The sequence below is a fragment of the Parasteatoda tepidariorum genome, chromosome 6, assembly GCF_982258835.1.
Source record: "Parasteatoda tepidariorum strain Cologne lab strain chromosome 6, Ptep-v5.0, whole genome shotgun sequence".
Taxonomy (NCBI): Eukaryota; Metazoa; Arthropoda; class Arachnida; order Araneae; family Theridiidae; genus Parasteatoda; species Parasteatoda tepidariorum.
In genome coordinates, this window is record NC_141760.1 from 43748602 (window position 1) to 43776270 (window position 27669).

Here is a 27669-nt window from a genome sequence, read left to right on the forward strand (position 1 = left end):
AGAACAATAGTAGAGGTTCTGTACTACAGAAGTAAACAGCTGTTAACGTTCTCGCCCATATGAAAACAAATAAACGCTAAATTCGAAATTGAAAATTATGTCCTGAGAAGAGATTCTGGCTTACGAAATAGGTTTAGAGTAAAATAAACTTTTCGTTTGCTCTCGAATTTCTAAAATCAGATTTATTTTGAACTCTAATTTAAATGTCTCTAAGATAAATATGATTAAATAAACTAAGTCAGTAAATTACTTGTCACAGCAACTTTAACAAAAATTGCAGACGATTTTAATTTTTTACGAAGTAAATGATAATAATTTTTTAATATATAGTTATTTTTTTATAACTTAACTTTCTTAAATTTAAAGAAAGTATTTAAGATTTATTCTTAAAGTTTTTACGCGCCTTCTTACGTAACCGTATTTTATTTCACTAATACAATTAGAAATAGTTAAAATATTCTATTATGCGAAATCAATGGGTGTTTATATATTGTTCATCATGAATTAAAAATATTATTACACATTGCTCAATTATTTTTATACTTTCAATTACTTATAAATTGTAAATAAAAATTTATGATCAATATTAATAAATTATTGTAAAATATTTACAGTTATTTTGACTACTCATTTGATGGAATAAGCAAGATGTTGAGTTTTTATTTTGAGAAAAAAAATAGGAGAATGTAGTTCTTCATCTTTGATGAGGTAATAAGTTTAAAAATCAATATTGACTGTGATCCTTCTGCTTATTGTTAGATTTTTTTTCATTATTATTGCTAAAATTGTGTTTCAATAATTAAAATCTGTCCGAATAAAACTATAATTCTGATTTTAAAGGGCAAGGTTTTTTATACATAAAGGCAAAGTGGGGAATACTTGAATTCACCACTTTGCAGTTCCATAGAACACTTGTCATTTGCACAACACTTGTCATTTTCTTCACATTATGAAGTATTCAAAATTTGTCAGAACTTTCCTACTTGGCGCTGTGTTATTCTGTGTAATTTCAGTGAGCTTAAGTAGTAAAGCAACAGATTACAAGATAGAGGGAAATAAAAAAAAAAACTTTCACATAAAATATTTTAAAAAAACCCTGAATCATTTACATTTGAACTCGCTTTTAACAAGCTCTGATTTTATAAAAACCAAAACTTAATGAAAAAATTTCAAATACTTGGTTGGTACAGTGCTAATCTGTTAGAGCTGAGCAGTGTTTCCCAAACTTATGACTTTTGTGTACTTTTTCTAAATTTTTCGTAATGCTGGGTACCACTAGTGAAGAAATGAATGTTTTTTTTTAAAAATATGCTTATTTTTATTATTATGATTTTTTATTTTAGTTATTTAGTTAACTCTGCAAAAAATGGCCAATAGAAAAATATGTAATCGTAAATTTTCATGACTAGCTTTGTTTTTAAATAAAAGTTTTTGAAATTTTCGTTTGTTGCAAGATATTTTGCGTAAGAATACATATCCCAGCTGAACTGTTCCTGTACCCCTGGGGGTACACTTCCACACTTTGGGAAACACTGTGTTAGAGCATAGCTTGCTTTTAACAAGCTAACCCCGGTGAGTGATTTTTTTTTTGTGATCAATAAAATTTCTACTTAATTACACCCCTCTGGAACAACTGATCCTTTTAGAAAACATTTCTTTTTGATGTTTTTGGAGTTGACAAATTCCTTTATGATATTTTTTACATTGAGGAATTCCTATTTGAAATTTTCTGAGTTGACGAACTCCTTTTTAATGTTGATGATGTTTTTCAAGCCTTAAATAAAACATAATAACGTAACAAAATGTACTTTTTGATAAGCCAAGAGCAAGTGAAAAGTCTCTAAAAAAGTAGACTTCTGCTTTGTTATTTTTTACTACTTTTTTATTATATTTATTATTTAAACACTGAACTAAATGGATGTTCCAAAAAAATTAAATAGAACGAAAAATGCGAAAGTAAAAAAATTACTAAACAAAATAGTTGAATTAGTTCTTTGGCTCAATATTTAGCTTGGCTCTGCATGTCAATGGATCTTTTTGCATGCATGATTTCTCAATTATTAATTTTGTGCATGTAACTTAGAAAAAAACAAAAACAAAAAAAAACAAGTAAGTTAACCCAATATTAATGATGTTGAAAAAATATAAATATCTATGCGCAGCAAGTATAAGAATTTTGGTTGTTTGGGCAATACTGTGAAAGATTACAGTGCAATTAAACATTGAACAAGCAACGTGGCTGTATACCGTATATTTTGGCATATAACGCGCACTTTTAATACAAAAAATAACATTGGAATCTACGGGTGCGCGGTATACGCCGAATATAAAAAATTATGGATTAAAAAAATTTAAATATAGAAAAATACTTTTATTTTAAAGAAATAACATACCTTTACCTATATACTTCATTGATTTTCGTTATTACATAAATAGTTCATTATATTCGTCTTCCACTATCAATTACAATTATTAAATTTTTTTTGTATTATAATTAAAAAAATTTTTTGTATTATCTGTAAGGTGGGACCTAAACATGTTCCACTCTAAAAGGCTTTGTGGTTTTCTAGCGCAACCAGGACGGATTTGCCAGATGTTTTTTACCCACAATTTAACACCATTTTTGTCCATCCAGAATCACATTATTGCTCCTTCAATTCAACCCTCACATACATGTCAAATTCAGTTCTTTTATTTTTGCAAAAGATACTTTTTATTTACGATCTTGAAAGACGAGATATTGCACATGTACAATCCAAATTTTCGTGCGCGTTATACGAAGAGTATATTTTAAAATTTAAAAAAAGTAATTAGAAATTACGGGTGCGCGTTATACGCCGGGGCGCGTTATGCGCCGGAATATACGGTAGTTACTTTTCTTTAAAAATTTTAACTAGTGAGAAGAAAACTTTTTTTAAATTTTGACTTTGCAAATTGGTTGGTTTTAGAGAAGTAAATTACAAAAGAAAGCTTGCATTTTTTGTAAAAAATTATATTATTTTAACCATTAATGTTCACTATTTTATCATCTTGAAATGATTTATTAATGTGACCTGATCATAAAAGTTATACTTGTTTCTAAGTTTTAAAATTTTTATAACCTTTGTCAAACTCATTTATTTTAGTTGTTTTGTTATTTTAAAAGTTAATAATGCTAACGTTACTATCACAATCTCTCTTATTCAATACAAATATATCTTTGAGTTTGTCTTATATTAAACATAGGTTCAATAATTCTTTCCCTGATGACCTTTCTTCCTTTTTTTTGTTACTTCCTTTATATTCTCCTTTTTGTTTTGGGATCAGACACGGTTTTATCATTGCCTGATTTTGTGATTTCGAGTATATATGTGCTATTTCAGATTTTGCAACAAAGCCATATTTGACACAATAAATTTAATTTTATATGTTCACTCATTCAAAACGAAGCAATAAAAGGAATGAGGCATAATTGAAAGGATATTAAAGTTTATTATGGTTCATTGAGTTAATTATTTTATGGAAGCAAAATCTGTAGTTGAAATTAAAAATTTAATTATTATCTTCTTAGTGTAAAGTAAATTTTTTTGTGAACAGAAATTTAAAGTAAATGTTTTGAAAATAAGTTTATATACAGTATATTTCTAAATGTAAATCACAAAACATTGGTTCTTATAAAAAGGCAGTGAACTTCATAACCTGTACACGAAAAATGAAAATTCCTTTAATGTTTAATCAAATCTCCATAAATTTTCATTTTCATTTATTTTGAAAAACGAGTGATAGAATACTTGTTAATAAAATTCTTTCTCAATTATTAATGCTCTGTCATTTTTCCATTATTGAGGAGTGGCTTTGATTTTGGTCTTCCTTTATTATTTCTGATGTTTGTTTTAGTATTGTTTTGATATTGTTAGACAGAGGAATCCATATGATAAACAAATCCTGCAAATTGCTCTTGAAAAAAAAAAATCTCTAAAATTTCTTATTTTATGCACAGAAGTAGTAATATTTGCTATTGAAATAAAATGAAATATATTATTTAATAATATATTGAAATGAATTAAACTAGACATGATGGAACTAAAAATACCTAAAAGGATTTTTATTGTTCCTATAATTTTCATAACATATTTGAAACTAAAGTTATTGAATATTCCTTTAAATTTAAGTTCTCTTTCAGCTTCATAAATAGTTGGCAGTATGAAGATATTCAAATAAATGGATCTAGAAAAATATAATAGTATGTATGATTATTTTAATTTTAGTTTCTAATATTTCAACTGAATTAATAGTTGTTCATTAATTAAAGGAAGGGAACTTTTGTAATTGTTTGGTGTTCATTTCCTTGAATATATTATTCTTTTGTTATTTTGAATTTATAATTTATTATAACAGATAAGAAAGTTTAAACTTGACTTTAAAGAATGTTAACCAGCTCTTTTCTTAATATATATGTTTTATCATATTTAAATCTATGGTGTTTTTTTCTTCATTTTAAATTCTTGATACAAATTTTGTATTTTTACAAAATACATCATAAATTTAAAAAAAAATTTTTTATACCTCTGATTATTTTGATTATTTCATTTTTTCCTGAATTAATTTTTGTAACAAAGAAAAAGGTTTTCTCAAAACTGTTCATGAACTATTCATGAATGTTTTAATTTATTATCGTCTGTAATTTAGTTCAGAAAATCACAATTTAAAAAGAAATTGTAAGCTGTTAATTTTTTTTTCTTTTCAAATCTTATATGAACTTGTTACTTATCTCAACTTCCTTATTTTTATGTCACTTTTACTATTATTAAATAAATTGTAAAACTCCATAAATATACAAATTTATTTTAATGAAAAGAATGCTCATGAAATTTTGATTTATCATTTTCAAAGGTTATGTCAACTTATGACTTTCCTGATTGAGACAGTGTTAATATTTGGTTGAAACTTTATTTTATACAAATTTTCATCTCAATGTATATATGTGGTAGACCCTGTACCATATTTGATTTTAACTCTATTTAAATAAGAATAATACTTCTATTTTAAAAGATATTAACTATGCTGAATTTGTGTTAAAAATAAATATGTGTTTGAAAAATAACTTTTTGTGTTTTTAGACTTAGTTATGGACTTCCAGAATCTGATGTCATGCATTAAATGTCATGAAGATTCAACTAATATTCCTATAATCTTAGAAACATTAAAAACTATTATTGATATCTGTGTTAATGAAGGTAAATGCTATTTAATTATCTTTTTGCTTTAGTGCTCTATATAATTGCTATATTATAATATCTTATATAAAATTTCATATCCCTCTGCTAATTTTTTTTCTCATAAATTATTGACATTATTTTATCAGTAGTTTTACAAAATTATGAACACAACGTGAGAAATTAGCAATGGTATTTTATTTAAATCATATAATTTATGATGTGAAGGAAGCTTCAAATATCAAGAATTTAACAGTTTTAATTTTTTATGTAATTTGCAAGAAATTTTTTTAATGCATCTTTACTCGTTTTAGTTATTTATAGGCTGTTAAAATGCTTATGGTTTTTAGTTGAATGACAGAGATAGAATTAATTTACTAATGACTGAATTTTTATCAATATTTTCAAATGAATAAATAAAGGCATTTTACACTGTGGGGATTTTTGTCTAATGCCTAAAAAATAGGTTTTACCATGTGCTTCATTTAATGTTATGTTTTTATTTCTTATTAATGATGAAAATTCAAGATTGAGGTAATACTTTTTATTTCTTATGGTTAAAATGTTTTTATTTTTTATAATTAATGTAGAAATAGAATAAAAAATATACCATTATGTCTGATAACTAATGGATAGTATCAATGAATGCTATGAACTTATGACATAAAATGATTATTACAAGTTTTTTAATAAGTGTTATTATAAGATGGTTTATTATTTGGGACACTTTAGTAGCAGTCTTTTTTTTTTTTTTTTTTTTGAGATAGAAAATAATAGTATTCTTAGTAATATTTTTGTTCTTATTATATGTTAAGAATGCTAGATTGCTCTGCATTTAATATTTACAACTGATTCATTAAATTTAAAAGTTTTTATGAAACTTTTGAACTTAGATTGCTATCTTGCTCGATAAATACTTTTGAAAATTTCATAATGTGTATTTTGCAGAGTTAGAAAAATATTTTTTTACTTTTATTTTGCTGAACAGTTGCTGTTTTTTTATAAAAATTACAAAACTTACTTTACTCAAATTCTTTGTACTTATAATTAAAATTATGGAACAAAAAATAGCTGACAGAAGTTATATTTAAACTTATTAAATTTACAAATAATTAACATTACATTGAATAAAATCCAAGAAATATGCATATTTTAAAAAGGAAGTAATATAGTATTTTTTTTTTTTTTTTTTTTTTTAAAAGAATTATATTTAGCAAAATTTTAAGAGCAGTAAATATTAATTTAATCTAAGATTTCACAAGCCTATAATTGTGACTTATTTTCCAGTCAAATAATTCTGATTCATTATATATTAATTTATTTTTTTAATGGTAGATTGTGGAAAAGATGCTTTTCGAGAAGAAGGTGGACTTGATTTTCTTATTGAACTTGTTTCTACCACAGATAGTACAACCCTGTTAGAACACTTGTTGAAAACATTGGCTTTTATCATTGATGAAAATGGTATTTATTGATTAATTAAAATATATACCTTTCTTAAAAGTTTGGTGAAGAATACTTATGACACTTATTTCTAAACAATGACTAAGAAAAGTTGTTTAAAATATTTAAAACAATATTTTTTGCATCTTTTCCTTAGAACTATTTTAGTTTTTCAATTAAAAAGTGCAAAAATATTGCAATTTATTTAATATAAAGCTCTGAATTGTAAAATAATGTAATTTTGATTACTTTTTGGGATTCATAAAAATATATTTTAAGTATGTAATGAAGAATCATTGTTTCATGAAATGCTAGTTTTCATAAAATGTTTTTGTTACAAGAAATAGCACTAAATGTAATTTTTTTTAAAGTTATGCAAAGCAACATATCACTTTAAGAGTATTAAAAGTGGCAAATGGAAAAATTCCTCAAGTTATTTATCTATTTTTAGGCTGTTTTCATGAATTTATTACATTATTATTTAATTTTATCAGTGGAATGAAATGAAATCGTATAAAATATAAATATGAGAATCAGAAAAATAAATGATGAATTTGAACTTTTATAATAAAAAGTAAGTGTAAATAAAAAGTTTTATAAAACTTGAATTGATTGCCTTTTAAATGTATTTTTGTGATTCATTATAAGATGTAATTTTAATTTAAATTGAGTGTTATTTAAATGCTTTTCATCATATTATTATTCGAATATGTAACTAATAATATAAGTAAGCTTGTTTATGCATTTAAGTGTTATTTTTTTAAATATCTTCATATGCTTCTATGTATGTTAAAGCTAAATTATTCCTATATATTTACATTGACATTATAATATAGTGCTAAGCGCAACATAGTTCTTTTGATTCTTGTGCTGATAACTTACAACTAGCTGACTCATTTCTTATTTTTTAGTTCATAGTCAAATGCATTTGACGAAAAAAGATTATTTTCTAATTCTTCAAGCAATAATTCAAAGACCTTCTTTTCCTCCTGTAATACTGAAAAATTCACTTTTGCTTACATCTTCTATCCTTTTCCAAAACAGTAAGTGTCCTTTTAATTTTTTCTTTTTAAATTTGAAGCAATTTTTTTTCTATTGATAGTCATTTTCTTATCTCTTTTTTTAAAACCCATGTTGATAATTATTAAAAAAAAAGCATTTTTTGTGATTCTTATATTAACAATTGTTTTTATAAATATAAATACACTGATGGAAAAAAAAAATCTTGACACCAAGAAAAAATTATTGTAGAGTAATGAAATTTTGGCAATGCGTTTTTCTGACTAACATATTTAATTGATTGAAGTTTCAAGAAACCATTTCAAATGTGAAGTACTGGTACATTAATAACCGGTGTAATCACCAGAATTTTGAATCCAAGCATGCAAACTGGCATACAGATGCCATTCAAATCATATAAATGTTGTGTCATACAAATGCCATATGTAATTTTGTGAGTTCCATGCCTGTTGCACTTGGTCAGTCAATACAGGGATAGTTGTGGATATCGCTGAAGTTGTCATCCAATGATGTTCCATGCATGCTGGATTGGTATAAGATCTGGGGATCTAGCAGATCAAGTTAACATGTCAACATTTTATAGAGCCTGTTGGGTTGCAACAGCAGTATGAGGACAAGCGTTATTCTGTTAGGAAATAGCTTCTTGAATGCTGCTCCTGAATGGTAATTAAAAGGTTTAAACACTAGGTTGTGGTACAAATTTGCAGTCAAGGTGCGTGGAATAACTACGAGAGTGCTCCTGTTGTGACAGGAAAATGCTCCCCAGACCATAACTCGAGGTGTAGGTTCAGGGTATCTGGGCTGGAGACAGGTTGTTAGCAGGCACTCACCTGGCCTCTTTCTAACCAATATATGGCTATCACTGGTACCAAGAACTGATTTTCATCAGAAAACACAATAGATGTCCACTCTGTCCTTCAGTGAGTTCTCACTCAACACTACTCATGTTGTAAACGGCAGTGGTTTGGAGTGAGTGGAACACAAGTTATAGGGTATCCTGCTGTACTTGAAGTAGCCGTTTTGTACCAGTTCATTGTGTCATTACAGTTACTGCAGCTCAAATTTTTGATTTAGGTGCAGTACGTTGTGCTACAACCATGCACCGTGCACAGAGGTCTTCCCTCTAACTAGTGCTGCATGGCCGTCCAGAACCTGGTCTTCTTGAAGCTGTACCTTCCATTGACCACTGCTGCCAACATAATGGGTAAATTTTTCCTCAGTCTTTTTGCAATATCAGGGAAAGGAATTCCATTTTCTTGCTGCCCTATTACATGACCACGTTCAAAGTCAGTGAGCTGTTGATAATAGCTTTTTCCATCAGTGTAAGTGTTTTATAAATTAAATAAAAAACAGGAAATATTATGTGTTTTAGATAATGTATCATGTTCTTGTTTAGTCAAGCCATTATAAGAACTTCTTTGAAATTTAAAACAAATAATATTTTTATTTGTATAAATGCTTTTATGAAGAAAAAAAATTTCACGTAGCTGAAATTTGGTATGCTTTCTTTATTAAAGTTTAGATTTCTTAAGGATTATTTTTCTCAACATTGTATAATAATTGATTATTAAAAGAAATTTATAAATTTTTTTTATTTACATTAAGTACCACAGTTAAATTTATTTATTTCTTATTTTATTGTCTTCTAGTTTCCAGAATATAAACATGCTTTTTTTAAAAATTCTAATGCAGTTTACTCTTAAATACATTATATTTTGCTAGGTCTGGCACAAAGTTTAATGTTAGAAATTGGATTTCTTCAAGATGTTATTAAATTATTTGAGTAAGTTATAGATTAATACAATAAATAGTTTGATTATATTCAGTTTTAATTTTCTTTTCATAAGGAGTCTAAATAATAATCGTCATAAATTATACACAAAATATTGTATTAAAATTATTTCATGAGTCATTTTAAGTGTCACCAACATTAATGATTTAAATGACCTTATTGTTGGCATAAATGGGTTAAATGTTAATTTTCTACATTAGTATAATTGAAATTAAAGGCCTAAAAATAAAATGGAGATGCATGCATTTGTTTACAGAGTTTTGCTGAGGTATTGTTACTTACCGACATGTTAGTATATTTTACTGATAAAACATGCTTTTTTTTTATTTGTCGGAAATAAAGTCACTATCAGGTTAAATATCTTAAACAAAAGGGATTGCAAGACTGTGGCACAAATGAGAAGTGAGTTTATCTTTTTTTAAACTAATAATTTTAGCTATGATATCTTACAAACTTATTTTTAAACTATTAAACCATGAATTTTTATACTGAAAGTTTCATTAATATCAAACAGAAAAAACGAAGACAACGAAAAGCACAAACAAAATAGCCTGAAAGTACTATTTTTATAACTTTCCTATTATTCAAAGCTTAATTTAAGTAAAATGTTGTAAATAATAATTTTATAAACAGCTTTTTTCTTCAGAAACCAGATAAAACTATTCAATTCATACATTCCGGAAAATTCTTTAAATTATTGCAATAATGCTTATTGCAATTAATTAATAGCTTCTCACATATGTCATCATATATAATAACATTTTAAAAGTAATTTTAGTTTGTGAGTAATGGTCATGGTAAAATCTGTTATATTATTTATTTTTTCTTATTCTGTATATTTAGTTAGTGAGCTAAAAGAAAACTATTGTTGTTTTTAAAACACACATATTTTGAAATTACTTCATTAAATGTATTTTAAGCATACAGTTAAAAAGTTTTTAAAATATTCAAATATTTGGAGATTTTGAAATGTGTAGTTAAAAAGTAGTTGACCAATTTTTTAAAAAACAATCACAATTAATTTACTCTTATTTGCTGCGACCTATTAAATTATTTTTAAACATGGTGCGTAACATTTTTAAAAAGTGCTTATTTTTAATTTTTTAAAAGCCCTTAAAGCTGCTTTTTTCATTGGTTGTTTTTAAAAAGTGCTTAATTTTCCCTTTTCAAAAATGAGATTTTTTTCTTTACCATCTCCATTTTTGCCCCATATTATGTGAAAGCTTACTTTTCACATTGTTCTATTCAATATTTACATAATTCATTCAGATTTTGGCATACTGTCAGTTCATAGCATATGAAAGAGCCAATAATTTTACACGTTTGATGAAATTCGTGCGTGTGCATCTACTGAGTTGGGTTCGGTGAGATAATAGCACCCATGTTTATATTTTAAAAAAAGCTACATTTTAAATAAAATATTTGAAAACATTGACTCTTTTCTTGTGGGGTAAGTACTCATCCTATACTTTGTGATGAAAAAGGAAAAAAAACAAAACAAATTGTTTAAAAGGAGAAAATCTAGCCTCTTAATAATAGTTGAGATTTCAATTATACAAATGAATGTAACTAAAGGGTGCAATTTTTTTAAAAGTTTTTTCTTGTTAAATGTAACTTATTGTGAACTAATTGATGTAGATCTTACAAAATCCATTAATCATATACTCAAAATAAAAATATTAAGTATAATTTTGCATAGCTATGGTGCTTAAATATGTTATTATTTCTAATCTATTCTAAGTGATATAATTCATTATGTTTTGAAACTTTGGAGTTAATTTGGAGAAAATTAAGTTTTCTTTTTGCCATCAAATAAAAAATTTCAAGGTTGTTTATTAATATTTTATTAAATTAAAGCTTCAAAGTAATAATTTTGAAACGTCAAAGTAATCATTTATAGTATTTTAATGTATTAATATAAATTGCAATGTTTAGTCTGATAATATACTTATGATTGATAATATACTAATGATTGATAATAAAGTCAACTATATTAAATAAGATTATGTTAAACACTAAGTACTTCCTAGCAATGGGGTTTTTTAGTATTGTTTTAAAATTTAATTATTAATTCTCTTTTTTGTAGACAAAGTGCCTCTTTCTACATATGTAATAATTTTAGCAATCCAGTGTTAAGTGACTCGCCTGTTGATATACTAATAAGTGCAAATTCTGTTTTGTGCTTTGCTGTAAATAATCCGCAGAATGGTATATTTTTTTAAATATATATCTATATTTTTTTACCTGTTATAGTGTTAATTATAAATTTAATTCTATGGTAGGATAATTTTTTTTCAGAAATGAAAAATTGAAATGAAATAAATAAAATAAATTTTTAACTATTTTTGTTTAAAATTTTAATGTTAGTAGGATATCTTTTTATAGAGGTTCCAAAATGAGAACAGAAAATTCATGAGTATTTCTTTCCTTTCTGATGAACAAGAAAAGTATCTTTAGAATATAATTCTGAAGAAAAAAGAAAAAAAAATTACTTATGTTTTTTATTCAGCTATTTTATTGCTTTTCTATTTTATTTAACTCTTTCTTTACTCTGTTTTTTAAATAAATCTGTTTTATAAATATGAAGATGCAGAGTATAACAGTTTTGGTTATACCTACCATTTCAATTAATGTTATTATAATGCTTTTTTAAATTTATTGTTGTGTTTTTGTTGGAGAAAATACTAACTTTGTTGTCATTAAAAATTATTGGAATTAGTCATGGAAAGTCTTGAACTTGAAAATATAAACTGTAGCAAATACCCTGCATGTATATTATTCTGCTTACTATGCTGTATAATTAATTGGATCAAATCTAAAAAAAATCCTAATTTTTTAAAAATAATTATGCTTTTATTCACATTATACTTTTGTCTATGTCGACAAATACATTAATTATTTCGTTTGTTGTAATACATTCTTGAAGATATATTGGTATAGACTACATTGACCAGTGCTTATGTCATGTAACCAAGCTTTTATAGCATGATTATGTTTGTTTTTTTTTGTCATAGAGGGTATCTTACTTAAGCAACTCTGCAAAACATTCCATACATTTATTCAAAAGAGTTGAAGTTTACTGAATTTTTCCACAAATCAAGTAACCTACTTTTGATTTCCCAGTATGAATCTATTGATGATTTTTAGATTATGGCTAGAGCCATGCTATAATTCCCAATCAAATATTTCCATGTATAAAATAATCTTATTTGGTCAAATTCATCAAGCCTCGAAATGGAGGCTTGTTCCAATTTTACCCTTAGTTCAATAAATTGAAAATTTTACCCTTAGTTCAATATGGTGCGATTTAAAGAAAGAAAAATAAATTTAAAAAAAAGCATGTCTGAATTAATATACAATTAAGTGTAATATACTTTCAGGAAAAAAGTTAAAAAGTATTTTATATATATTTAACAAATATATTTTTAGTAATTGATAGATTTTTGTTTTCTTTGTATAATTTTAATTGTAGAAATTATGAGTTTTCATTATTTTTTTGAATTTTAATATTGAGTTCTTGTATTATATTGCTAATTAATTCAAACTGAAATGTTTTATACCATACCCATTAGAACCAAACCAAGAAACTTGTTCTGTACTTTTCCCACGATTATTGAAGTTGTTTGAATTATCTTCTGATACTGCTCTCTCTGGATCATTATCATCGTTTTTATCTCTGTGTGTGGCCAACAATGGTAACGTTATTTATTAATTATTTTAAAAGGGTGATTCTTATTTGTAATCCTTTATTAATATTCTAATCATTACATTTGTAGTTAAGAGTCAACAGAAGTTTGCTGATTCTGATGGCTTATTGGTATTAAAACGTTCTCTTCAAAAGTATTATGATTTAGCTGTTTCAGATGTAACAGAATTTCACAGTGTTGTTTCGAAATGTACATTACAATCCTTGATTAATTTGATTGGTGTCATTACAGCTGTTGCAAGTGAAAATGGTAATTATTTTTTTCTCATCTTTATTATAGATATTTATTTCTTTATTATAGATATTTATTAAAAATTAATTATTTAAGTTTTTCCACACAATTTCTATTTGTTCTTTTTTTTCCTGCAAAATTCTTGTAAGTGTTAGTAATATTTAATTAGTAATATATAATTAGTAATTTTGTTTACATTGTCAGTATTATGATTCAGATTAAAAGATTAATGAAACTGAACGAATACATAATTGTAGAAATTATTTTAAAGTTAAACACTTTATATATATAAAACCTTTTTATAATTCAATTTAAATTATATACAATTAAAACTATTATGAAGGTTTTACCATTTTTATTGTTTATAATTTTTTTCCTGTAAAAGATTCCAACTTAGATACGTAGTGCTGAAATTTTTTTTATTATTAGAATATGTTTAACAAAAATTTCAGCATGCTATTTCAATGCAGTTAAACTTATTACTTCTTTTTTAAATTTATGTAAATTTCAAAGAAAGAACAACCCTGAGTAACTTTTGATCTAATGATTAGATCTTCAATTTCTAGGGCTCAATAGTAATTGCTGAAAGGGTGAGCTAAAATATGCTAATTAATTAGTGCCGATAATTTTTAAGTTTCAAAATCAGGCACAAAAACACACTTTCTTGGAATAAATATACCTTTTTAATATGGATTTGGATTTCTGACCCCCAAAATATAGGAGGGTAGTCGCAATCTGGGAAATATAGTTCTCATAGTTTGATCAGGAAAGCAATCCAATGTTTGGACCTCATGACGTTAATTTTACTTTACGCCATATATCAAGAACTTAACCCACTGGCGGGTTAGAAAATGGGCGAAGGTTTCTCCCCTAAAGACCCCCTTTCTCCCCTTTCTGTTAACATGGAAAACCGGTCTTGTTAGACGGAGAAGACTACAGGTTAAAATAAGACTCTTTACATGTAGTACTGCCAGTGGGTTTAGCAAATTGAAAAATTTTTGCATTCAATTATAAAATTCGTTTATTTAACGATATAATTCCATACAAAAAAAAAATTTTACTTAATATTTATTATGTTTTATTATTTTATTTAATATCAGTGAAAAATTTTTGAATGATAAGGCATACGATTTTGTGTATCATTTTAAAGGAAGTAATTTTACATTGCAAAATGCAGACAAAAATCAGTTAAATAGTTCCTGAGAAATTGTTTATTTTTAAAAAATATTTCTCAGGAACTTAAAATTTTGAAATTATATTTCTCAGGAACTATACAACCGATTTTGTTGGATTCGATTTTTTGATTTGGAAATTGAAATCTATCCCAGGGATGAGATTCTTCCGCGGATTCGCGGATTTCCGCTTTTTTTCAGATTTTTCCATTTTTTCCGCTAATTTCCGCTGAAATTTTTTTTTTTTGCACAAGTTAAAATGTTTTATGAGGAATTTAATTTTCCGCGGAGGGAAATTATTGAAGTCCCTTTTCCTCCCTCTGAAGTTTCTTTAAAAATCATTTCCTTGGGATAAAACTGGTTGACCTTTATACAGGGATGAGATTTTTTTTGTCTCTCGAATTTCAGCCTTTTTATCAAAAACTCCGATTCTCTAAAAGTTTCGTTTTTTTTAATAAATATCCCGTTTTTTTTTTAAAATTCAATCATTGAAGTAAAATAATTATATTTATTTACGATTTTCAAAGATAAACAGAAAATTCAATCTACGCCCTAGCTGCTAACCCTTCCGCATTTTTACTTATTTTAGCTATTTTCTCCGATTTCACGCACAGAAAATAAGATTTTCCGTATTTTTTATCCGTCGGCTGGATAGCTCGTATTTTCGTAATTCAGATCTCGATTTTTATTCACGTGATTTTAATATCAATCATCGATTTTCGTATTTACCCGATTTAAAAGTTGCACATTGCGATTCTTATTTACGCTATTTAAATATCGTATATTATGATTCTTATTTACGACATTTTAAAATCCAATATCGTGTTTTGTATTTATGCATTTTTAAAATCGCGATTTTATTATCAAATCTTGATTTTCGTATTTACCTGATTTAAAAGTTGAACGTTGCGATTCTTAGTCAGGCGATTTAAATATTGTACAGTGCGATTCTTACTTACGAGATTTAAAAAATCAATATCGCGATTTGTGTTTTCGAGCTTTTGAAGCCCTATGTAGCAATTCGTATTCACGTGAACTTAAAATCCAATATCGTGATTCGTTTTTGTGGTTGTAATATCGCGCAATTTAAAAATTATGCATCGTGATCAAAAAATTAAAAAATCATGATTTGTATTTTCGCATTTTTTAAATTCGATGTAGAGTTTCATATTTACGTGATTTAAAAGTCTCATATCGGGATTTATATTCACATGGTTTACAAGTTTAAAAATCGCACTTTTTTTGTCAAATTTTTGTTTATATATATAATTTTTTTTGGATTTCCTCTTTTTTACTTTCTGACTACTCTCATCCCTGATGTATCCAAAAAACGGTATGTTTATTCAGAGAAAGTGCATTTTTGTGTCTGATTTCGTAATTTAAAATATCATCTTCACTAATTAAGTAGTATAATTGAGATCAAACCCTCGAATCATAAAGATTGAATCTTAGAACGTAAAGATCCAATCATTACATCAAAAGTTATTCTGAATTGTCCGTTTTTTTTGGTGCATTGTACTTACAATTTATTTTAAGATTATAAATACATATTATTTATTTTTTTTTAAATTGAAAAAAAAATTGCTCATAATTATAAAAATTTGATTTCCTTCAATAAGTAGAGAAATATACACTGAAGAGCCAAAAAAACTGGTACAGGAATGAGTATGCAAATAAAGGGGTATGGAGCCAATCAAAGTACAGCACTGCGATCGGCAACGCATATATAAGACAACGAGTGTCTAGCACAGTTCTTAGATCGGTTACTGCTGCTACAATGCCAGGTTATACAGTTTTAAGTGAGTTTGAACGTGGTGTTATAGTCGGCGCACGGCAAATGGGACATAGCATCTCCGAGATAGCAATGAAATTTGGATTTTCTTGTACGACCATTTCACGAGTATACAGTGAGTATCGGAATTCCGGTAAAACATCAAATCTACGACATCGCATACATATTTGGGATGCCTTGAAACGTGATGTTCAGAAGATATCCCCACCCCCTCTTACTCCCACTGGTTTATGGACAGCCCTGCAGGATTCATGGTGTCAATTATCTCCAGCACTACTTCACACATTGGTCGAATCCATGCCACGTCGTGTTGCGGCACTTCTGCGTGCTCGCGGGCGCCCTACGCGATATTAGGCAGGTATACCAGTTTTTTTGGCTCTTCAGTGTAATAAACAAGTAAATAAATAAACAAATAAAAAAAATTAGGCATGCTCATTGGATGACTCAATGATATTTACTTTTGCACAATATGAAATAAATTATTATTTTGAAAAATATTCTATTACATATTGTGGATGTAGTGTTAGAAAGTCTTGAAGATGTAAATTTTGTCATTCTGGCTTATTTCCTTTTATTTTATTACGTTGAGCCTTCTTCATTTCTTTCAAAAAATAAATTTTCGGAAGAATTATTGTAATTTTTGTCTAATAACAATTTCTACTGTTAAACTTGATTTTTTTTTTTAGAGAAAATAGTTTCTCTAATTTTATTTTCCTAGTTTTTTATGACTGTAGTCAGAAAATTGTTGAATTATTGCTATTAAATTACAATTTTTCTGTTTCAGATAAAAATGCTGCCATTTTGGGTAAGCTTGGTGTACTAACTTTAATGATAAAATTGCTTTTATCTGGAATTCTTAATGATGAGCTGAAAATTCGAGTTATCTTAACACTTGCTTATTGTATAGATGCGCATAGTATGTAATAAAAGTTTTTGATTTATTGAAATTTAAATTTTTTGATTTATTGAAATTTAAATTTTTTGAAATATTATTTTTTTTCCATTGTTTGATTATTTATTTAAAATTTTTACAGTTAGCTTACTAGCACCTCCTTATGGCAAAATAGAAAATTTTTTAATTGACAAGAGATATGTTTTTCCCCTAATTATTATTTTAAAAATAACAATCATGAAATATTTAAAAAATCATTATATTGTTGTATATCTTGTATGAAAAAATGGTTTTTCATAAACTTTGCTTTGCAAACATATTTTCTATCTGCTCTAAGTATTATTTTAAAGATAAGTGGACAATTTGTTTTTAGAATGCCTAGAATTTTTTAAAAAAATTTATTACTGGTTAGTATTTATTACTGCAAAGATATTTTTGAAAATTTTTAGAGAACTTTGAATTTTTTTCTTATTGACTTAATTTATAAATTTTACAAAATTATTATAAACTGATTGGACAAATTTGTCTTCATATTAAATTTTTAAAATTTATTTTCTAGTTTTGTTAATTTGGTCTGAATGTTGTTTATTTAAGATGGACTTCTATTATACATCAATGTTTAATTATTTTTAAATTACTTTTTTCTATAACAATTTATTTTTAGATAGAAACTTTTTATAAATTTTTTTAAAAAGAAATTAACACTTAAATAGATTATTGCATTTTATACTCTGTTCCCTTCTGTATAGGGACAGATGTAAATAATGTATAGGAACAGATGTAAATTTGTTATCCCCTCCTAGCTTGTTTCAATATTGGCTGAATTAGTTCGAATTAAAATGAATTAAACTAATAATATTAAACTTATATTCTCTTCTTTTATCATATAATCTAATTAAAACTTTTCAAGATCAATATCTAAGAAATTGGCACCTTTAACATCTGAATTAGTCTTTTTAAATAAAGTTCTTTAGGATAAATATCTTTAATTATTCAAAATTATTACAATCAAAAATAATTAAATCATCAATAAGTCTAATCCCAATTAAAAAATTATGTTGTAAAAATTTTTGTTCATAAAAATGTAAGAAAATATTAGCAGATGCACTTGAATAACAATTTCCCATTGAGATACATTAAATTTGTTTGTAAAAACAACATTTGTTTGTTAAATAGATAATTTTCAAAAATTTTTATGTTACATAAGTTAATCTAATCTTCCCTAATAGTTTCTGTATAATCCATATTAATATAAAATAAACCTGAAAAGAAAAAATTAATCAATACATAATAAAATATAAAAAATATTTAAAAATATATAAAACTAACCATTACGGGAACAGGACCAGAAACTCCATTAAAATATCAATAAAATCCAGATCATGAAATAATAATTTAAATATTAATTTCCAAACAAGATTGCGCATGGCAGCTAATCCAGGTATGAAAATATGAAATCCAATCAAAGTATGAAATTGATTGAAGCAAATTTAATTATCATAAAATTATTTTTGATTCTAATAATTTTGATTTAATTGAAGATATTTATGCTGAATAACTTAATTTAATAAAGACTAATAAAGGCGCCAATTTTTTAGATCTTGAAATTATTATATGAATCATTATTATATTGAACTTTATAATGAAAAAATTTTAATTGGTTTATACGATAAAAAAAAGAATTTATTTTTAATGTTATTTGTTTAACACATTTTAATTCCAAGTTATACTTAAAAATTTTTAAGAATATATTTATTGACCCAAGTCTTAGGTTTAAATTTATTTGTAATAATAAAACAGATTTTCTTTTAGCTTCTAAGAATTTCAAAATTTTCTTAGAAAATAATAATTTTTCTTTCAATTATTGTAATTATAACTTTTTAATTCAACGTATTTTAAAGAAGTTCAAAAAATCGGCTGATATTGAACCCACGTGAAAATTAATTCTTGTTTTTGCGAGAAAAGTTTGGATTTTAAGCTGGAATCTTTATGTTTAATACAGCTTGTGTTTTATATAGTTTCTTATTAGAGTTAACTTCGATTAAAAATATATGTTGCTTCTTGCTTAAAATTAATCAATTTAAAATTATGTCAATTTAAGAGATCTTATAGCGTTTTAATGGTATTTTATAGGTAGCTGTAAATCATATGTTCTTCAATTTGAAAATTTTCATAACTTCCTTAAAAGTTGTTTTCAAAATGGTAACCCAGAACTTGTGGCTGCAAGTAAATACTTATTGCAAGTATTTTTAAATGGAAATGGTAAGTATTCATAATAATTTTATAAATATATTAATTGCTACATTTTTAAATATTTTTTAGATTAATCGAATAGCTGGCTTAAATTTATGTCATTTATAGAATGATGCTTGTATTTTTAGACGTAAAATACATTTATTTTTATTGACTTATGTTTTTAGATATCATTTTTTTAAAAAAAATTAATGAAGTTAAAGTCCAATTTCTTCCAAAACTGTACTTTTATTTCCTTCGTATAAAACTCATGTCATGTTGCAAGGTTCAAAAATCTAGAAAATAATAAGTCAAAAAACAGATTTTTTTTGGATTTTTAGTTTTTTTAAAATTTGCTCTTCTTAAATTGTGATGTGGAAAAAAAACCCACAATTGTTTCATTTTGTATTTTATTACACTGTTTTCAGCAACTAGAAAGGCATTTTTCAGAATATAATTCAAACATTTAGGTTAATGCTAGATACCTTTTACTGACTATTTACATTAATGCTTGACCATTTAAGTCTCTCTGTTGTTGAAAATTTGATATCACCGCTAAAAACATAAAGAATTCTTCTAATTTCCATTCCTCCCTTAAGAAAAAGGTATGATCATAGATTGCATTTTTTTCACACTGAAATTTTACAATTTGCTAGTGCTGCCATCTGTTGAGTGTAAACAGCAATTGATTTCCAAATAGTTTTTTTTTTATATTAATGAAAACTATAAAAAAATTCTAAATAGCTAATAATAGCTCGGTTTCTCTTTTCACGACTATTCATTGTGACCTTTCGTTTATCAATTTGAAATTATGATTTAAAAAAAATATAGTTCATGCTTTTATTTTAAAATAACTGCGAAAAAGCAACAAAAAAGTTCCAAAACAAAAAGTTACACTTGCTCTAAAATATTAAAATTACTTAAATCAGAAGCAAAATATCCAAATGTGCTAGGTGATAAAGAGATAGTGTATAAAAATAGTTTATTCAATAAAGAATTATTTTTAGAAAAGAAAACGCTTATAACTAGGCATAAAAAATCAATTATGAAACTGCTTATCAAAAAAAAGAAAGATGTGTTGGATTTTATGATTTCCCTACTTGGGTGTAAAAATATCTTTAATGCTTTAAAAAATTTTAAGCAAATTTAAATGATGGCCTCTGGGATCAAACTTGCAAAAAAAAATTTTTTTTCAAGTTACATGTCAGGTATGTGGAGTCATTCTTCATTTAGTCTTTTTGTGTGTGTGTGTGTGTGTGTCAATATCACATGGTTGTACATCCTCTAATTTTCTATGCAGATTCAAATCTAAAAAATTCTAATGGATTTTTTTTTAAAATCAGTTTTTAAGGTACACCGAATTGAGTTTAGTGGCTGTGAGTGTCAATGTTTTTCCAATTTCAATGTAGATGCATGCATGTAGTTTTCCTTTTTTTATGTGGAAATATTTGTTACCTAGAACAATGGAGTTTATTAACAAGACTCTGACCGTTAGTTCTGACTTTTTACAAACTTCAAGTTGCAAGCTTTCCTGCATCGAAAAATCCGTTTCCCTTATGTTACACAAAGGCAGCTAAGAAATTTCAGTACAGAGCAGTAGCTGAGAAATTTCTGTGTTCAATTTTAAAACGGGGCTCAACACTTGGTGGTTTAATAATATTTTTTTAAGATTTATATAGTGTATCTGAAAAATATTGTTATTAGAAACGATTACAGATAATATTAAAATCTTAAACTTGTCCACAAATAACTAAAGTTTTAAGAATTTAAACTGCTGAGTTTTTAACACATTTAAACTATTGTTCTTGTATTAAATTGAAGAAATATGAATTGAAAAAAGAGCTTGTCTTTACACTAATTTCTATGTTTTTTTTATGTTTTTATAAAAAGACTATATATACTTTAATTTTGATTATCTATTGTTCTTATCACCATTTCTGAAATATGAAGTCAATATTTTTTTAGATAATTTATCTGAAAGTGATTCTCTGCAACATGAGCAACTATTTCCATCTGTGACCGATAAGTATGGGGTCATTTTGTTTCTTTTCAATTCCTTAAATTATGATTGAATTTGTTTTTTTCTTTCAAATTTTGAGTTAACTATAATTTATCTAATAAGAGTTTGAAAAATATTTGATGCGCAATTAGCAGGCCGGGCCTTGGTATATCATGTACATGAAAAGGCAATGCATAAAATTAACCTTCTAGTGAGCAATTCAGTAAATTCAATATATGTTCATCGTTTCAACACATGCCTATTACTAAATTATATTACATTCTTTTCTTACTTAAGAGCTTTTTTGGGCTAAAAAAATCCTCATGTTTGTAATACTTGAAAATAAATAACTGTATTAAGTTTTAAGCATCTTAAAAATATTACCTTTTATTTTTTAAACATCTTAACAAATTTGCACTAGTATTTTTATTTTATATATTAGACTAAAACACAGAAATAAAGTAGATGGTCATTTTAGCTTTGATGATGAAATGAAAAGATTAGAGATGTTATTAGTTGAAGCTGTAACCACTAATAATAAATGATGAATTGCCATTGAGTATTAAAACTTTTGAAGAAGTGTTTTTTTTAAATCTTTGTGGTAAAATATCTTAAGCTTTTAGTGTGATAACTTTTTTCAGTATTTCAAGTCCTAGTTGTTATTAAATAGAAAAAATAATTATATATTCAAAGTTACATTTTGAAACTAAAAGTACTCAGTGTGTAATGCCTTTTTCTTTGTCACCATTATGCCATTAATTATGAAATTGTAGAGCTTTAATCTCCATTACCCACTTGGCTAACAACTGGCTGTTGTGATAGTACTTTATTTAATAAAATAACTTTTAAAGTTTTTAATTTTACCTTAATTTTAAATTATTATGTTATAATTTTTTTTTAAGACTGACTGTCTCATAATTTGAGAAATGTAATAAAACACTTTTTTTTTATAGGGGCAGTGTTGTTAAACTCAAACTTGACAAGTTGCCTGCTAAAAAGAGTGTAAGTTTCTCTTTTGCAAATTATATCTGATTTTTTTCTAGCTTTCTTGTTACCAAATTAAGCTTTTCCTCTAATTTAATCAATAAATAAGGTTTGGTGGTTTAAGTTGTTTTTAATTTAGTTATTGTTGTTTTCTTTTTTAATATTTTTCATTGACAAAATTATATATATTTTTTAATCATATTGCTTTTAAGGAATGTCAAATAAAGTTACAATTGACATTCAATAAAATATCTCTTCATCCAAAGAAAAAAAGGCAAAATAATTTAAGATGGTTGCATTATCATTACATACAAATGTTGTAAATATTTTGTAGGATTCTCATAAACTTTTTCTATCATTAAATACTTATAGCTAATAACTATTGGTGTAATTTCAACAAAATGATACTAAAGAATTTGGAAATTGACTGAATATTTTATAATTATGCAATATTTTTTGTATATTGATATGTGTGCACAAGTGCTATTTAAAATAATTAATTAAAATTTAAAAATATATGTAAAAAATTATGTGCTGGATGCTACAGTAATTTTTGTTGAATAATATATGGGATCAAAATCAAAGAAGATTTTATTAATGTGTGTTCACTTGAAAATAAACTTAAAAAGAGTCAAATTTTCAACGACTGATTGAAAAAGATTGTAAGCCTTATGTATCTTTTGAAACGAAAATTTAAATAGATTAAAAATGTATATTTTGAACATGTTGATTACATTAAATCTTCATTTGCTATCTGTTCTAAACTATGATTGATGTACGCATGTGCCGACTTCTTCTTTAAATCATCATTAAGAAGGAATTCCCAGCTGCCACTAAAGGCTTATTAGCCAGTAGCTCTAATGCAACGTGAGTTACAAAAACTAACCAAACAAATATTAGTCTGATCGTTTTTTCATGTTTTATAGCAAAAAAAGATAGTTCCAAATTTTTGTATGAAGTTGTTTTTGCTGTCTAGATGCTAGCTAAACTTTTTCTTTTTAATAATTTTACAAATGTTTTGAATTATATGTTATTAGAAAAATCAAAAGATTTCTTTTAACACTATATTGTTAAATTACAAACGATTTCTTGTAACACCATTATTGTTTCTATAATTGTTGTAAAAAAATTCCTTTTTGATAGTTAATCCAGTCTTAACAATCAATTATTATATTATGTAAACAATGTTTCACAATGCTGCATTAAAAAAAAAAAAAAAAAAAAACAGTGCCAATTTGACTAAAGACTGATTCTGCTGATTTTATTTATTATTATATTTTCTTGATTTCATTCCATTAATTAATGTTTATTATTTATTAATAATTACAGGTCATTGGTGGTTCTGTTCGATCAATTATTAGTTCAAAGGAATGTGGACATTCCAGTTTGAAAAGAAAATTTTTATTAAATGCACCAGATCATAATGATTTTATTAAACCTATTCGGACTGGAGAACTGAGTAAGCAAACTGAAAAATTTTCAAGCAAGCAAAATAAAAACATTTTCGGTGAAGGCCAAGTAAATGTTTCACCAAATTTAAAAATGTTTCATCCTTCGATGCACAAAGCTTGTTCCACCTATGATAATACAGATTATTATCAAAACTCTATTTCACATACACCTTCTGTAAAAAGTTTCCAAAACTGTAAAAAAGAAAATATTTTGCTAATTGATGATAACTCATGCTCTTTACCTAATCATGAAAGAAAAAACTTGATTTGCAAAAAAAAGTTTGGACATTCATCATTAGTGTTTTCAGATTCTGATGCTTCTAGTCAAAATAGTAAAGACAATAATCTTTCAATTCACAATGAAAAACTTGATATCTCCTTATCAAATCATAAAGCTAAAGATTCTAGTGATTTTCATCATGGTTTTAGCAATAGTTTAGCAGCTTTAAAAAAATGTAATTCTATTTTAAGTGAAATAACAAACCTTGATCAAGAAATTGAAAGTATTAAGGCAGAGAAAAGCTGCCATTCGAAATATAAATCAAACATAAATATCAGTGAGTCAAAGGAAAATTCAGTCATCAGTTTGTGGAACCCAACAAAACAGAAAAGTAATATTTATTTTGATTTTTCTGAGAATGTATCACAAATTAAGAATGGAAATTATTCTGATCACAAAAATTTTCCCATTGATAAAAAGAAAAACCTTTCACGTCTCTCTCATAAAGCAGCATTTCCTACCAAAGATTTATTCAAAGCTCCTCTTAAGTTGCCTTCATCAAATAATTTTTTGGAGACACTTGATTTTGGACCGTGTAGTAGAACAAGTAGTTCAAAAACTGATCAGTACTCTAGTCCACATACAAAAAGAAAGAGAATAAAGAAGAATGTTTTTGATGGCTCTTTAGCTGAAAGCGTATTGGATACTTCCAGCCTTAGTAAGTATTATTTAGTTTGTTTAATGTGAACTTAATCTTCTTTTTACATTATATTAACTCTTAGTTATTAGGCCTAATTAGAATGTAAGAAAAATAATTTTGTAATAAGATGTTTAAACAATACCTTAACATAATCAACCCAAAAGTTTATGAGCTGGAAAATTACCAAAGTACTGACATTTTGTTAATTTCCCTTTTAATCCACTGTAGAACTTCACCATTTCTGGTCAATTGTTCTCAAATTTTGAGCAAATTTTTATAGGTTGATTTCAAATTTAAGCTATATATTAAAGATAACATTCTTTACATAGGATTATTTTATTTTATAGTTTTTTCCTTACGAACAATTTTCTGGCAAATTTTTTTTTGGTGAGTTTTGAATCTTTCTTTCTTTCTTTCTTTTTTTTTAAAGTGATATTTTGGCAAAAATTCATGTGTTTTGAACATGAATACTTTTATTTTTGTTTGTAAACATATAAAGAAAAAACTAAATTGCTTGTAATGTTGGTTCAACTTTGGCTGTACACCCTTCAAGAAGAAAAATTTCATGGAAGAAAAGCAGTACAATAGTTTTGTTGTACATTGTTTTGGAAAAAATATTTTTACTGTTTATTGAATTTTACTGTATACACTAGTTCTATAATAAAGTTTTTTTTAAAAATTTTAATTTATTCCATTGTCTCAAAGTAAAATTTCTGCTTATTTTTTAGCCACTTGAGTGGCGTAACCATCAAAATATGCTGGACATTTTATTTACTAATTTTGCACCAGTTACATTATATTATTTAAAAGTGTGATCTCATTTTCTAGTTACTTTGATTTGAAATTTATTATATTTTTTAGATAAAGGGTTAAGTGCTGTTTAAATTAATTGCTCATAAATTCTGAATAAGTTCAAAAATACAGAATAAAATATTTTAGAATTTTTTTTCAGCTTGCAATTCAATATTTAAATAATCACTATTAGTTAACATAACAAAATATAACACTATTAGAACATAACAAAATATGCCTTAATTTATGTTTTAGTTAATGTATTTTTAAACTATTTTTTCTATTTTGACAATAAGTTCCTGATTAACTGCAAACCTATAAAAGCATTTCATTTATCAAACTTTAAAACTATCTTATAAGTATTTTTACCTCTTTCAACGTGTCCTATATTATTAGATATTTCATTAGAACCTTCAAATTATATATATATATGTATAATATTTTGTGCAGAAGATTCATATTACCTTGTGCAAGAGATCTGTATTATCTTGTGCCAAAAAATCCATATTTTGTGCAAAAATTTAGAAATTGAGAAACTATTACATTGAAAACTGAAATAATATTATGTGATTCAAATTTGTAATCTATTGAGTGACTAAACTATTAATGCTTTAAAAAAAATAGATTTCTCCAATAAAATGTACTGTATCTAAAACGGTTAGCTTAAAATTAGATTCATGCCTTTGTTCCTAATTTTTGTCTAAAAGATATTGTTATTAATGGCTCAAACTCTTCATAGCAATCTTAACATTTTATGTATATTCTATATCAATTTATTTTAAAAAGTTATTATTTTTGCATAGTTTATTAATGTTGCATTGCAAATCTAATTGTTATGCATGTTGTTAATGATTAAAATTTTTTTGATTTTTTTTTCATCATTTGAATTTTAGATCTGGATTCTGATAAAGTCTTTGGAAATAGTATGCAAGTAATAGTCTTACCAGGTGATTCTTGTGAGCAGCACAAACTTATTGCTGGTTTTCAATTTCTGAAAGTTAAACCTCTGAAAAATGCTGTTTTGAATGTGGATTAATGTCAGAAAAAAATGTGGGATTTGTTGTGTTAATTAAATAAAACTTAAGTTAAAAACTTAAGACATTTAAGTAGACAAAATATTTTATCCATTATAAAAGTATAATGAAAGTAAAGATGTAAAAATTTAAAGATTAGTATCCTAAGGTTTACAATTTGATATATGTTGTTTACAAATATATGTTGAACTGTTTCACTTTAACTTTGATTTTTTTTGTGGTTAAGAAAACTTAATTTTCTTAAGGTTATTAAAAATTTGAAACTATTAAAACTAGTAATTCACTTGTATAATATTTTTTGAAAATTAAACAATTATACACATTATTACTTTATTTGTTTGCTGAATTTCTATCTCATATTTTTTAAAACACGTTAGAGTACATAAATATTTTTCTATCTTAAGTTTTAATATCTTGCATGTTCAATATATAAATGTAGGTGAGTTTTTTTCTCTCTTACACTCATATTAAAAATCTCAAAAGTTCTAAATTAAAATAAAGAAATGTTACAAAAAAGTATATAAAAAATATATTTGAAACAAATTTAAAAACGAATTATGGAGTGTTTGAAATTCTGCAGAAATGACCAATTGGTACTTTTCAAACCTGAAATGCTTTCACTTAATTCCTAATGTACTGAGTGAAAATGATTATAAAAATATATATTTTTTAGTATAAAACATTAAACCAAATGCAAATTATCTGAAAGAAGTTTATTTACTGTTGTAAAATCTTGGTAGTTAATTTTTGTTATCATTATTTTAATATTTGGAAAAATTTTTCATTGATCGAAACATATTATTCTTTTTTAATTTTGCCACTAAATAATGCACTGTAGGCTAAAGTATCAAATTATTATGTCAAGATGTATCAAATATTTTTATTTTCGCATTTTAGGTGATTCACAATATCGCAGTTTTATGTTGTAACATTAATTTAGTTTAACCATCAGGTTTTTTAAAAATTTAAATCTAGGGTATCGATTGCAATTGCTTTTATGATTCCTCTCTTTA

General features: G+C 25.6%; 1 protein-coding gene across 6 annotated transcripts; it reads left to right on the forward strand.

Moving 5' to 3' along the window:
• LOC107445686 (uncharacterized) lies at positions 1–26984 on the forward strand. 6 transcript variants are annotated; one of them, XM_016060154.5, is made up of 16 exons: positions 1–301; positions 615–708; positions 4163–4222; positions 5100–5216; positions 6531–6659; positions 7550–7681; positions 9381–9441; positions 11537–11658; positions 13023–13145; positions 13227–13406; positions 17137–17268; positions 19378–19506; positions 21442–21502; positions 22429–22477; positions 23789–24848; positions 26516–26984. In XM_016060154.5, exons 3-16 carry the CDS (start codon positions 4201–4203, stop codon positions 26656–26658), a joined length of 2460 nt encoding a protein of 819 aa, XP_015915640.3. In that variant the 5' UTR covers positions 1–301; positions 615–708; positions 4163–4200; the 3' UTR covers positions 26659–26984. The 6 variants fall into 6 exon arrangements, with proteins under 6 accessions (XP_015915640.3, XP_015915642.3, XP_042895332.2 ...); XM_016060156.5 differs by having other exon boundaries at positions 3–131; XM_016060153.5 differs by having other exon boundaries at positions 9–138.
• The last annotated feature ends 685 nt before the right edge of the window (positions 26985–27669 follow it).